The sequence below is a fragment of the Magnolia sinica genome, chromosome 13, assembly GCF_029962835.1.
Source record: "Magnolia sinica isolate HGM2019 chromosome 13, MsV1, whole genome shotgun sequence".
NCBI classification, from domain to species: domain Eukaryota; kingdom Viridiplantae; phylum Streptophyta; class Magnoliopsida; order Magnoliales; family Magnoliaceae; genus Magnolia; species Magnolia sinica.
The window spans coordinates 37,328,349-37,343,682 of record NC_080585.1 but is presented as its reverse complement, the minus strand read 5'-3'; the positions used below and the strand labels follow the sequence as shown (position 1 = coordinate 37,343,682).

General features: G+C 40.7%; 1 protein-coding gene across 2 annotated transcripts in view; it reads left to right on the top strand.

The window, feature by feature from the left end:
- LOC131223599 (internal alternative NAD(P)H-ubiquinone oxidoreductase A2, mitochondrial-like) overlaps window positions 1–15,334 on the top strand; it is a 75,813-nt gene that overhangs the window by 34,683 nt on the left and 25,796 nt on the right. For both annotated transcript variants that reach the window (XM_058219036.1, XM_058219035.1), the window contains exons 3-4: window positions 2,979–3,139; window positions 3,321–3,386. In XM_058219036.1, the coding sequence (XP_058075019.1) occupies window positions 2,979–3,139; window positions 3,321–3,386 (227 nt within the window). The remainder of the gene's footprint in view (window positions 1–2,978; window positions 3,140–3,320; window positions 3,387–15,334) is intronic.

The following is a 15,334-nucleotide window of genomic DNA, read 5'->3' as shown; positions in this document are numbered from 1 at the left end:
TCACATCCACTGGGAGGGAAGACATAACGCAGCCAGTCCAATAGAGAAATAAACTCTTCCACCTTCGAATCTGCAAATCCCTTTTACACGGGGGAGTCCAACATGCTATGGAACCATTTGCAAAGGAGCAATCCGCTACTTTGATGTCCTTGGAAATCACTAATCGAGCCAAGCTAGGAAAGACTTGGGAGAGGTGCAAATCATTGCACCACACATCTTCCTCGAATCTAACTCTAGACCCGTCACTGATAGAAAAGGAGATACCTTTCTTGAAATCTGACTTGAGGGACATGCTAGACTTCCAAGTATTAGATGATATTTACAGAGAGGACTCCACCCCCTACCCCCTCGCTTGTAATCCATACTCGCCAATGATGATTTCACTCCAGAAGGTCCCTTCCTCCATCTTGAAACACCATAGCCATTTTCCAAGAAAATCATGATTCATATTATCAATATCTCTTATTAGACCAGGCCCTCCCTCATTGACCAACTTACTAACTTCTTCTCACTTCAAAAGATGAAATTTGTTGCCTTCTTTTGATCCCCTCCATAAGGAATCCCTCCTCAGCTTTTCCAATATTTTCTGGTCCATAGATGGGCATTTGAAAAGAGAAAGTATAGCGACATGTTAGAGATGGCCACTTTAATTAAAGTTAGCCTACCTCCAAAAAAAGATGAGGGCTCTTTCACTTGGACAATTTTCTTTCTATTCTTTCGACCACCTTCTCCCATAGATGCGTGGCAGGCTTCCCAATGCACAAAGGGAGCTCCAAGTAAGATAAGGGGAGGGATCTAACCTTGCATCCAAAATTCGAGGCTAAATAGGAGACCTCATCTTTAGATAGGTGAATGCCTAGAATCTCACTCTTAAGTATTACCCAAGTTAACATTCAAGCCAAAAACCGCCTTGAATAACACAATTATCTAGCGCAAATTGTCCATCATAAGAGGGCCGACGTCACAGAATATGATGGTGTCGTCGGCAAACTGGAGATGAGAAATAGGCTCTCCCAGTCCCATCTTGGACACTCGAAACCCGTAAATGAAATTGGTCTCTTGGCCTCTAGCTAACATCCACCTAAAAGCTTCCGTTATAATCAAGAAAAGAAACAGAGAAAGTGTGAACACCCCTAGAAGGCTTGAAAAAACCTTTCAGGGAACCATTAACAAGCATCGAAAGAGCTGCAGCCCAATGCAAGCCTGAATTCATCTTCTCCACTTATCCCCGCATCCCAACCTTTTCAATAAATGGTTGAGGAAATCCCATTTGATGTGATCATACGCTTTCTCGATATCTAGCTTGCAAACAACCCCCACCTTTTCTCCGAATATGGAAGCTAAGCACTCGTGGGCTATTAAAGCGTTGTCCATGATTTGGTGACCTAACACAATGGCCCCTTTGGTTTTCTGAAATAACATTACCAGTCACCTCACAAAAATGAGAAGCAAGGATTTTAGCTACTATCTTGATAATGAGGTTAATATTCCTTTCCTAAAATGAAAATTAATATGTTTTTTTAACGACTACCTCAATTGTTTGAGTTCTTATTTCTTGGAGCGAAAACTGAAGATTAAATGCGAAGTTGGGCATTTCAACTTCTTCCACCTAACATTTTCTTCTTCGCATTTTCACAATACAAAAACTGTGCCCCGCAACAATTTAATGATTTATAAGCTAAGATCCCTTTTTAAAGATAAGTATGGTATGTGGTTCCTTCAAAAATTAGAGTACATGATGGAGATGATAGACTGAGCTGATATGGATAAAGATTCTCCTAGAACCTTTTAACAGCTTCCCCCTATCCTCCCCTTCCCCCTATTATTCTATGGAGGACACAAACCAACAGTTTAACAACAAAAATAGTTGGTTGAGATATTTTAAGATTATAATTCATATGAATTATAATGAATCCTTAGAATACTCTATCCTCGTTGTACCTATATCCTGAGAGTTTGGAGTCTAGAGGATCCCTGTACCTTGATCCTTCCTCTAGTTGATGCCCATGCGTGTTTTGGGTAACGTTGGGTTTACGAGTGGTTATGTTCTCGTTACTAATAAGGGGTTGCGGATAATTTTTGCTAAGGAGGTCTCTCATACTTGTTTGCATGTGGGTTTTTCGTATCCACTGCTTTGATGCACTAGTTTTGGTTCTCCCTTTGGTCGAAAAAGTATGTCGTGCTGACCAAAAAGGCTATCACTATTAATATGACTCTTGCTGTTGATTTGTGATAGGGACTCAACCTGGCTTGTATTTTCATATTGTTCTTGATTAAGGAAACAAATTGATATCTTGTTTATACTAGAGTCTGGTGAATGAAGTGGAGATGCATGTATGGGGTGTTTTGCGATCAACGCATGCCTATAAAACTCCAGGGAAATTTTCATAAGACAACTTTTTGACTGGCTATTCTATAGGTAGAGTGTTGGGTAGTCAGAAGGCAACATGAGCAGAGATTCTGTTGCAGAAATGAGGATGTTGTTGGGTTGGGGTGAAGATTAGGAAGGATAGAATTATGAATGTACCCATTCAAAATAGCCTCAGGGTAGGAGGTAAAGTGATGGAAAGTGGATTGAGATGGTTAGGTCATGTTCAGTGAAAGTCAGAGACAGCTTTAGTAAGGAGGGGAGCATTTAGAAGGGTTGACGGATCTGGAAAGAGGATGAGAGGAAGGTATTCAAGGACTTAGATTGAGGTTCTGAGAAGGGATATGAAGGCTTATTCATTTACTGAGGATAGGGCCTCAGATACTTTATTTAGAATTTGAGAAGGTTCCATCCATACTATTCCCAGCCTCGTGTTTTTTCATGGTTAGCGTTATTGATTCTTGATTTGTGCTTTAGTATGATCTAGCTATTGCTTTATATAAATATTCACAGCTAACACATGTATGCTATCCTTCTCTGACTCTGTGTGGCAGGATATGCTAATGAAGATGGAACAAAATCTGAAAATGCTCTTTCCATGTGAATGCAGGCATTTCAGTGGAAGAAAAGAGCAGACTTTTACACTGTGTTGTTGTAGGAGGTGGTCCTACAGGTGTTGAGTTCAGTGGCGAACTTAGTGATTTCATAATCAGAGATGTTCGTGAAAGATATTCTCACGTCAAAGATTACATCCATGTGACACTGATTGAGGTTTTCCTATATCAGATTTTTATCATGAATTACCAGATTGAATAATCTTCTTGCTGCTTATTAAAAACCTTTTTTTCTTATTCTTTTCATTGGAGTCTTATCAAAGATCCATCTTCAAAAATGACAATAATTGAAATCAAATAATATGCCATGACTGTCAAAGTTTTTCTTGAAATGGCAGGCAAATGAAATATTATCTTCCTTTGATGTTCGTCTCAGACAGTATGCTATGAAGCAGTTGACCAAGGTGAGAGATGTTCTATTACTAGAAAGGATATCAAGTATTTCACATGAATTCTGTCATTTTGAAACAACATGCCAATACAACTTTCATTTGATGGCTAGTTTTTACCCTTTTTCTAAGAGGAAGACCACTTGTCACAAATTTCCAATTTTAGAAGAAATTATATGATCCTCATGATCGCCATAGCCTTATCCCATCTCTTTGGAGTCGGCTAGGAAAAAATTCGCACGATTTGCTAAACAAAGCTTTAGCAACTGACTGCCCACCTCCTTTACCCAAGCTTGGGACTGGTCAGTGCGTTGCTGCTAGGTGGATTTTGTGGTTGGAAAAATTATATATGAAGAAAATTTTCTTTCTAGACAATGAAAATTGGGATTGTTGAAATTATAAAATTCAAATTAAGCAGAAGTTTATTAGTGCTAGTCAAATTTTTTACTTGCACCACGCATGAAGTGAAGAGGCAACTTATTTGGTTGGAAAAGTGGGGAAGTTTCTGTTTCAGAATGTTATCAAGCATAAAAGGCTAGGAAGTAAGATGAACCTAGTTAGAAGGATCCTACAACAACTAAGTCTAATTATTTTCCATATTATTGTTAGGATATGTTTTTCAATCATGACAAGCAGGGGAAACAAACCCAAAACATGGTCTTTATGTACGATTGTGTATCACTAGGAAACATGTTTTTTTTTTTTTTTTGAAGATTGATGAAAATTTTATTAGAAGGCATGCTAGGAAGCAGGAAAAGAAAACAACAACGACCTGAGAAACCACATGGAGATCCAGCATCTATCCTTTACAAGAAATGAATTTATGAAATCCACACTTTAGCCACTTCCACAATAGACCCAACTGACCGAGCAAAGTCCCGAAACCGCCGTCTATATCTTTCGCCCCAAATTGCCCACCATATAGCTGGAAGTGTCAAGCGCCAACTGAAATGGCCTTGCCTCCCCCTGGATCCTGTCATGACCCTAAATCTAGTGTTGGTAATCCATGATTACTATACACCAAATTTTTGTTGACAGCCTCCGTAGAACTTCGATTTTGGGACTTCCAACTATCACATACTAAGTCCCATAAGCGGAGCTCCACAAAGAGGATTTCTGAAAGTAAAGACGACAAACACGTATCATTTCTTAAAATTTCATCATATTCAACATATATTACTGTGTACAACTGAGCACATCAAGGCAAAACCAAAACATAAACCATGTCATATTTATTATACCTGATGTACATATTCAGGGTATTACAAAAAAATATATACACTGATATGTACAAAACAAAAGGAACAACTGGAGTATGTAGCCTCTACTCCTGCAGCTCCCTACTCTCACCTGTAAAAAAAAAAAAAAAAAAAAAAGGAAAGCTTGAGCTACTAAGCCTAGTGAGTGCATGTGTGCAGTGAAAATGCATGTTTCATGTTATGCTCATATAATGCACAGGCCTGCTGGACCAATAACAATAAAATAAAGATACCATGCATTCTGCCACTTTTTATGTTCCAAATAATGTTTATATACAGAAGTGGGACTTTTACCTACTTGTAATATACACTCTTTCAACATTTCTATAACTTTCCACATTTCTCAATTGGAACACCAAGGTCTAAAACAGAGGTGGGACACGCATATGATTACTACCCACTTGTATAGACTTTTCGACTGTGGTCAACTATAGAGGTGGGACTATATAGTTCACGGGCCGAACTAGTCTAACCCACTTGTGTTGAACCTCACTATCTGCCTAATAGCGAGAAGTAATAAGTCGCCTGGCAAAACGATAGCGGACAATTTACAAGCTCGTCATACACAACCTATCTTTGCTAGTCCATAAGCAGGTTAGGTCAAACCTCTCAACCAATAGACACGCGTCGGTGGGAGTCACTGTCTACTTTGGTATTTCGGCATTCCAGCGCTCTGTTCTTCCACCCGGTCTAGGCATTAGTCGCTCTCAATGGTACCAATTGGGGTTTAGGGACTTTCACCCACGGACCTTCTAATCATGTCCTATTGAATTACATATTTCCGGTGTGGTGTCCAACTCAAGTCATAACAAAGTATGTTTCATCGCATTTACAATCACCATATGCATAAGTCCACACACAAGCACAATATGTCATGGTTTTCAAGGTAAGCATAGGACGACCTTCTTCATGTGGTCTCCTCATACATTTAAGTTCCTCATAAGGGTCTCATGTAATACATCCTATATCCAGACAGTTTACATACTCATTATAGACACATCGTGTGTCGCAACACAACCCACTATGATCACCATATCACCATATCATGATATGAATCATTCACTCTCAATCATACAATGATACAACAACTATGAATCACGCATATGATATGCACATGACTTAGCCAATCTAAATCCAATCCGGGATTTATTCTGCTAGAAGACTTCATGTCACAAGCACGCTTTTTCTCAAGAATTAACTACATCAAAAGGATGAAGGATGTTTCTTTCAAACATTTTATCAGACAAGTAGCGGGCAGACTTTGTAAGGGACAAAGAGAGAAACCGTTAGAAATACGTATGACTTTAAACAAAAATAAATCATCTTTATCATCTAATCTTCCATTAATAACCTAATCAACTAACTCAGAAAATCTGGCCATAACCTTAAGAAAATATAGCAATAACCTAACTAATTTAAATCAGAAAAGCTAGTCTTTTATAGGGCTTTGAAAGAAAATCCAGCAATAAATTAACCAACTCTATCAGAAAAGCTTATCTTTTATAGGGCTTTCAAGGAAAATCCAGCAATACCTAACCCGAAATCAGAAAATTCAGCAACAGGGTTTTCAAGGAAACCCCAACGCACATATTTTCGTGCTCCTAATCGATGCACTCACCCGTAACTATCAGAGGATTGGCTCTCAACCTCAGCTTCTATTTCCTTTTCTTCTTCTTCTTCTTCTCAACTTCACACTCAACAAGAAAGAGTGCTGGAAAATGGAATGTTGCAAGAGGGTTTTCATATGTATGGACTTGAAAATGGTTTTAAATTGGCTTTTGTCTGAAAAAGGAGGGTTATAGGATGTTTTGTGATGATTTTGAAAAGTTTAAGCTTTTAGTAGCAATATAACAATGTTATTTAAGTAATTTGAACTAACGTATTCCAAGGAGTTTAAAAACATCGAGGTCATTTGAATATATTTTCTCAAAATAGACATATACATATCTATGCATAACTTACAATCCAGGTGTCCTATTGACATGCCGTTTTCGCCAGTAACTCCATAGCTTGACTACGGCCACAACAGTTAGGCTTTCGGACCTAACGGATTTTGAAAACTCGATGGTGGAGATCCGCCAGATAAAATAAGGACATAATTGTCATTTCTCAGATTATTTAATTTTAAGTCCGTATCTTAAAATTTGGACATTGGGTTGAAATACAACTTGCGGATCGATAACAGAACAACATTATGATCAAGTCAAAACATTCTCGGGGCCCAAGGACTTACAGCCAATGGCTATCCAGTGTACAAACCAGATTTTGGGGCCTCAGGTCTTACAGATCCCCCCATGCCAAGCCCACAAAAGATCCCTGACCGAACTCGGCTTGATCCAAAACTCCCCCAAAGTTGGCTATGAAAAAATCCCAAACCTTAGACATGAACGGGCAGTGGATGAGCAGATGATCGATGGACTCGGCATCTTCATTACACATGCAACACATGTTTGGGATAACAAAGGATCTCTTCTGAAGGTTGGTCAGTGCCCTTTTCCTCCTCACCAACCAAGTGAAAGCTGCTACTTTGGGCGGCACACCGTAGAACCAAAAATGGAAGGCGTGCTCCTTTTGGGCCACCGAGATGTCACTTCTTAACATTTTGTGGAAAGACTTGACATAGAAGAGTCCGAAACTATGCCCCCTCCATACTATTGCATTGGCCCCCCCGGTTGGCTTAACTGGTTGTAGTTGAATCAAAAGAGAAAGAAGCTCCTCAACCTCAGTATCTGCTAGAGATCTACTGCAAATGGGAGCCCAGGCCACATACAACCCATTGGAAGAAAAGCATTCCACCACTTTGAGACCTCAATCTGGGGTGAGGCTCACTAAAATGGGAAAATCAGATTGTAGCTGGGAACCAACATTCCTCAAATTGGAGCCATATCAATTAGGGACAGTTTACCCAACTTCAAACTAATGGTGATTCTTTGGCATTAGCTTGGGAAAATTTTATGCAACATGATCATGCAAGGAGGTTATTGCTTCAATCCTACGTGTGGTAGTGGGGGCCGGTTTATGCATACTTTGACTATTCCACATTTGGAGGCTATGAAAAGGATCTTGCGACATCTCAACTCTTCATCAGGTAAAGGCCATCTCATATTCCATTGATGTTCTCCCATGCTTTGAATTTTCCACATTTGGAGGTTATGTAAGGACTTGTGATCTCCCAACTCTTCCCCATGTAAGGGATCTTACATGCCACTGATTTTCATCTTCTCAATGCAGCATATGCTTGATTGCTAGCTGTTTCAGCTCACCCATTGGAAGGTGATCCACATTTTGGTACTCTGTGTTTTTTTGGAGTTATCTAGTAATGTGGGAAAACAATAAACTATTGGTGTTGACTAGGTTAAGTGTATATTACATGTTCCATGCAATGGCTAGTTCGGTTAAAGACGCTTCTTGGGGAGTTTGGTATTAAGTTGATCTACCCATGAATATGTTCTGTTCTTATTAGGTGCAGATTCATATTTTGACCAATCCTCCTTTCAATGAAATGATAAAACACACTTAGGTTTAATGCCACTTTTGAGTCAGAAGATAATTCTATAAGAGATGCATTTTCTCTGTGTAAAGTTTGAAGCCAATTGGTAGATCTTCCCACCAAAGGTCGTAAAAGCAGATTATTGATGTTATGAGCAGACCAAGCATGATTGGGCACTATCGTAATTATTGAATTGATCGGGACCAACATGCCATTGTTAATCTTCGATGTATTTTATTTAAAATTCCCTGGTCAGTTTCAATTTCTAGAACCTCTTTTTCTTGTGAATTAAGATTTGATCAATTCTTGGAGTGTGAAATCTTGGTTGAGTGATTACTAAAATGGTGTGATCAATTACAACCTTAAGCTGAAAAGCAAAACTCCAGGTTTAATGGCTATTCAAGGTTGTGGTGTTACTGAAACAATATGATAGTTATAACTGACACAATGTGTTGGTTATTTGTGCCATTTAAGTTGGTTATTCTAGGCATATGCTTGTAAGGTGGTACTTTGTGATGCAGGACAATTAACCACTTGCTCTAAAAGCTCGAACTAATAGAGCATGGCGAATTAATCCCTTTATCTCATAGCTCAGGCCCCACATCTCATGGGTTAGGACCTCAACCAAACCCCCCCTCGTGGGCCCCACATCACATGAGTACCACCTCATGCAAGCCACCCGCTTCACACGGGCCGCCCACCCCGAGTGTGCCCTTGCATCCCACAGGCCACCCCACTCGAGCCCGGTGTGAAAATGTCCTGCATTAATCACCCCCGGTGAGGAGTCTCGAACACGAGACCTCTCGCTCTAATACCAGTTTGATGCAGGACAATTAACCACTTGCTCTAAAAGCTCGAACTAATAGAGCATGGCGAATTAATTCATTTATCTCATAGCTCAGGCCCCACATCTCATTGGTTAGGACCTCAACCGAACTCTCCTTGTGGGCACCACATCTCATGGGTTAGGACCTCAACCAAACTCCCCTCATGGGCCCCACATCACATGGGTACCGCCTCACACGGGCCGCCCACCCCGAGTTTGCCCCTGCATCCCATAGGCCACCCCACTTGAGCCCGGTGTGAAAATGTCCCTGCATTACTTTGCTTTGTTGCTTTTTCTTTTTTTCTTTTTAATTTATTATTAGTATTTTGTTGAGATGTGCATAAGCTTGGTTTGTGTATATCAAACTTGGATTCCACGGTACAAAATTTGAAGGCTGCCTCAGTGCCTTAGATCAAACATCTTCTGGATGTGGTAGTTATAGAAGAAAAGCCAGAGGTCGGTCACCACTTTGGAAAAGTAAAGGTTTGACATCAAGGCCAAGGTGGATGGTCGCAATGTTTGCATCACTGAGAAGTGTTGTTAAAAAACATCCTTCAGAGTCCCAATGGGCACTACGAAGGGAATGTGATACCCTTCGGACTAAAGAATGCACCCTCTGAATTTTAGCGTATCATGAATCAGATTATCCAAGCATTTGACAACTTTACAATTGCCTACCTCGACGATGTTCTATCTTCAGCACCTAATAAATCATGGCACGTGCAAGGAGGGTCCGGGCTTATATCTTGCACCTTCCGATATTTTGATCCCTTCTCTATTTGTTGGTGAAGGTCAAAATCATCAAACCTGCTTAATCTGTCATCTCCTTTATCTACATTTATTCCCCTTTCCTCCTTTGGCAATATCGTGATTGAGTTAGTCCTCGTTGTTGGAGATGGCACTGCTCATTAACAATGTTCCGGCTAAAGAAGAGATGGCGAGGCAGGTTTTGGCGATGGTGCTGCTTGAGGAAAAGCCCCCTCAGGTTTCAAGCTTTGATGAAAAAAGGTCATGGGATGGTCAGAGTGGCGAAGGTCTTCTTCTTGTTGCATTGGACATCCCCTCAATCAAAAAGTGGCTAGATGTGATGACGTGGCTCTATGCATCAGCCAGGGTAAATTAGAAAGTGACATTAACATCCTTGTAAAGAGTCACGGGGGGCATGCTTCAGTGGCTAGGGGGATGAAGTGCATTAAGGAGGCGATCAAACATATTGGGAGGATGGTCGGAGTGTCGTTTGGCAATTGTGAAGAGGTTTTATAGTGTTGTGTTAAATTGTGGAAGAACGTAGACCATAAAAATCTGGGGTTGTGATTGTTCCTCCACCCTTGCCCAGTATGTTCCTGTGCGGAGTTCCACCCCGCACGTGTGGGGGAGTGTTAAAGTCCCTTAATATATATTGATACACCATCCTTTGATAGCTCGAGCTTTTCGAGAAAGTGGTTGTTTGACACTTGTGAAGGGTGACTTGCTTAGAATCGTAACTGAATCCTGGGAGAGGAGTTGCCTGTCATTGGAATTAGGGGCCTCATTCATAGCCATCATCTCGAAAATTGATGGGGGGGAAGTTCCATGTGACTTTCGTCCTACCAGCTCGATTGACCATACAAAAATCTTGTAGCTATAAGATTTCATGTGGTTGTTGCGTGTCTGTGGCAGGTATCAAATTTTGGACCGTGCACTTATAGCCCATGTGTGCTTGGATTTGAGACACAAGGAAAGGAGAAGGGGATGGTGTGTAGGTTCGACATAAAAAAAGGTGTATGATCACATTGATTGAGGCTTCTTAGACTATATGTTGGGGAGATTAGGATGTGGGCAAAGGTGGAGGAGGTGGATACAAGAGTGTATTCGTTTGACGAGGTTCTTGGTGCTGGTAAATTGCTCTCCCAAAGGCCTTTTTTTTTTCCAAGAATCGAGAGGTCTAATGCAAAGGGATCCACTCTTCGCCTTCCTCTTTATAGTGGCGGCTAAAGCATTAAGTAAGATGCTTGATAAAGGCTAGTTAGCTTGGCTGATTAGAGTTTCAGGGTGGGGGTTGCTGCGTCACTGGTCTCTCATCTTCAATTTGTCGATGACACTTCTTTTCTGTGATGTAGAAGTTGAAATGGTGGATAATTTGATGAAACTGGTGAGATGCTTAAAGGTGGTTTCGAGCCTAAATGTCAATATTTTCAAAAGTGAAATGCTCATTGTTTGCACTGGTGATGAGGTGTCTGCTTCTGTTCGCGTATCTTTGGCTCCCTTTGTGTATTTGCAAGCCCGCCAAACATTTGTGAGATAAAAGTAAACGAAAAGGTTGAAAAGAAAAGGTCTAGGTTGAAGAGCAGGCATCTCTCACTGGGCAGAAGGTTGACAAAGATAAAAGTTGCGATGTCGAACCTCTCAATCTATTTCATGTCTCTTTTTACATGTCCAACATTGATGGCAGATAGGTTGGAAAGGCTAAGATGGAATTTTCTATTGCAATGTGTTGCAGCGAAGTATAAATTCCACCTCTTGAAATGGGAAGAGGTATGCAGGTTATATAAGGGGGAGTTGGTGTAAGGAATTTAGAGCAAGTGAACCAAATGTTGCTAGGTAATGGTTGTGGAGGTTCGATTCGGAGGATGTCTTGTGGAGAGGTAATTGTTTACAAATACAGTGTTCGGGAAGGTGGACTGTGGGTGAAGGATTCGTCCCTTTACAAGGCGTCAGGGTTGTGGAGAGGGTCCTTAGTATGGTGAATAAGTTTAAGGAGGGGATCCAATTCTCACAGGGTGATGGGAAATGGATTCGGTTATGAAAGGATTTGTGGATTAGGGAGTGCCCACTCCATTTCGTATTCCTAAGGTTAGCCAAAATTGCTCTAGAATTGGATTTGAACATTGATCGTTTCTACTCAACTGTCAATAATTATGTAGTTTGGGCTCCCCTGTGCTAAAAGAATTTATCAGATGAGGAAGTGGAGGATCCAATCCATCGTTGATCTAGACTTATTTTTATAGCAAACTTTTTTTTTTTCAAGAATTTTAAGTAATGCCACAATGTTTTGGATCAGGCTGATATTTGATTTTTTCCCTTCATCCAGGTCTGTGAAATCTTATCAACAAGTTGGATGACAAATAAACCTTATGCTGGGTCGTAGAAAGGTTTTAATGGTGGGCATTCAATCACCACTGTTTATTGTGGTGGCGTCCACTTGTGCTTTGGTTCATATTCATTTTTGGGCTCATGCCGCATAATGAGTTAGAAAAATGTATGGACGACATGGATATAGAATACATACATCAAGGTGGGCCCCATGTTCAGGGCCATACCTAATTCATTCCCCACCCATTAGGTTAGAGCCGCACTTAATCCAGACAGGATGTGGATTGGCTAGTGAGGTTGCCACTAGCCAATGGCTACTAGTCGATGCTCTGTGGGCCCCACCATGATGTATGAGTTTCATCCACACTATCCATCCATTTTTCCAGATCATTTTATGTTATAAGCTCAAAAATGAGGTAGACCCAAATATCAGGTGGACCACGTCACGGGAGGAAAGAGTGTTGATTGAACGCCCACCATTAAAAACTGTGGGAGCCACAAAAGTTTGTTTTTTCCCTTCATCCAGGTCTGTTTGACCTAATCAACATGTTCGATGTCAAATAAACATTACAGTGGACTCTAAGAAGTTTTCAACAATGGACATTCATTCACTATTATTTTCTTGTGGCGTCGTCCACCTAAAATTTATAGCTACCACTTTTTTAGCATCAAGCCCTAAAATGATATGGAAAAATGGATGGGCGGCATGGATAAAACACATACATCATGGTGGGCCCACAAAGCGATGACCAATAGCCACATGGCTACTGCAACGTCACTAGCCAAACCGCGTTCGGACGGACGCGGATTGCATACTGACCCTGACACGCCAGTTACAACTTGCTACTAGATGCTACTATGTGGGCCCAACATGATGTATTTGTTTTATCCACGCCGTCCATTCATTTTTCCAGGTCATTTTAGGGCATGAGCACAAAAATGAGGAAGATCTTCACTGTAGGTTATAGGTGAGGGTTTGATTCCCCTCCTTGGCTTTACCCGATGTACGTGGTTGTGGGTGATTGCATGTATCCGCAGGGATTAGTCTCACTTCAAAAATGAGGTGGGGACACCGTGTCTTCAAAATAATAATAATAATAATAATAAATGAGGAAGATCTAAATCTCAGGTGGACCACACTAGAGGAAAAGGTGGCGATTGAACGACCACCATTAAATCTTTGCAGGGCCACAGAAGTTTTGGATCAACTTGATATTTCTGTTTTCCCTTATCCAAGTCTGTGTGAGCTAATCAATAGGTTGGATGGAAAATAAACATTACCATGGGCCCTCGGAGGTTGTTAATGGTGGGCATTCATTGACATTATTTCTTGTGGTGTGGTCCACCTAAGATTTTAATCTCCCTCATTTTAAAGCTCATGCCATAAAATAATTTTCCAAAATGGATGGACAACATGGATGAAATACATACATTATGGTGGGGCCCACCTAAGCACCATCAAATGTCCGTAAGCAATATCCCATCCACCTAATATATCCTTCCCTTTTTTTATTTTAAGAAAAAACCGTCTTCTTCAACATGGTGTTTGCTGTTAAAGAGAGGAGAAGGCATGGGCTAACCTCCGATGGGTAACAGTTCTCCGATCACTGCAAGAGGGAAGGAGGGAGGGAGGGAGAGAGAGAGAGGGAGAGAGAGAGAGATGATGATGATGATGATGATGAAGAGGGTGCGTTTCTCCCCTTTGATGCACGGAGCCAGCAACGGTCCATTTTTTGAACATTGCATGCCAGTTACTTCCAATTCCTTTCTCTGAGAGAGGATTTCATTTACTCTCATAATTCATTGCATTTCATTTGCTTGCATTTACTCTCATCCAAACATACTTCAAAACCCATTTACCTCTATTTATCCCTAATTCCTTCCATTTACTCCCACCCAAATGACCCCTAAGGGGATGTAAATTGATAGCTTGTGGTATATCATAGCTGGGAATGTAGTGTCTCATCAAATTAATATAACCACCTTAAAGAGAGCAATTATGGCACTTGTTTGCGAGCATTATTATGATTTTTTTAAAGAGAAAACTGAAATTTTATTAAGAGGCCTGCCAAAAAGCGAGGAAAGAATTCAACGACACTATGACAAAAACAAAGAAGAAAGATTAGTAGGATTGGCGGCTTTTACATAAGAGCCCATTTTGAAACATACTCTTTCACTAAACAAATGACCTCTTCAATTGAAGAGCCCTTGTTTAGAAAGCATCGATTGTTTTGATTCTTTCAAATAACCTCGAAAATTCCCATCACGATAACCTTCCAAACTGCTTAACGGGATTTTCTTGAAATACCTCTATGCCAAGCCCACAAGAGATGGTCAACCGACTTCAGCATCACCCAAGATATATGAAAAAGAAGAAGAAAGTGCTCGTTTGAAGATGGTTGATTGTCTCCTCATCCCCCATGCCCATCAAACTAGATACTTGGAAGAATAAGAGATCTCCTTTGCAGATTATCAATGGTTAGCACTCTCTTCCTACCCCACTCGCCAAACAAAAGCCACATCTCCAGGGGTGGGGGAGGGGGGGAACGGGGAAGATGGCTTAGAGATCAAACTGTAGAATGAGCGAACTGAGAAAATACTCGAATTGTGGACTCTATAAACCATCGAATCTTCTTTGAGAGTCGGAGCAATGAAGAGCTTTATATAATCTAGCAAGCTGAGAAGCTCTTCAAATTCTTCATCCAAAAGATTTCTACAACAAGGAGGCCAAACCACAATTCTACCGCTTAGAGAATAACATCGATCCACAAGAATAAACCAGTCTGTGGCAAGACTAGCGATCCTCGGGAAAAGCTCTTGCAAGGGCCAATCCCCACACCAATCATCAACCTAAAAGCAAATACAATTCTCCTTCCCAAGAGAGGAAGGAGAGAGAGATACGTTTTAGAAACATTTCCTTGGTGGAGACAATTGATACGTTTTTTAAACAATTGCTTGGGGTGTCTCCATAAGACCACTGATGGAATGGAAAGGTAAACGGGGAAGACGGCTTAGAGATCAAACTGTAGAATGAGAGAACTGAGAAAATACTCGAATTGTGGACTCTACAAACCATTGAAATTTCATCGAGAGGCAAAGCAACGAAGAGCTTTATATAATTTAGCAAGTTGAGAAGCTCCTCAAATTCTTCATCCAAAAGATTTCTACAACAAGGAGGCCAAACCATAATTCTACCGCTTAGAGAATAGCATCGATCCATAAAGAATAGACCAGTTTGTGGCGAGACTAGCGATCCTCGGGAAAAGCTCTTGCAAGGGCCAATCCCCACACCAAACGTCAACCTAGAAGCAAATAG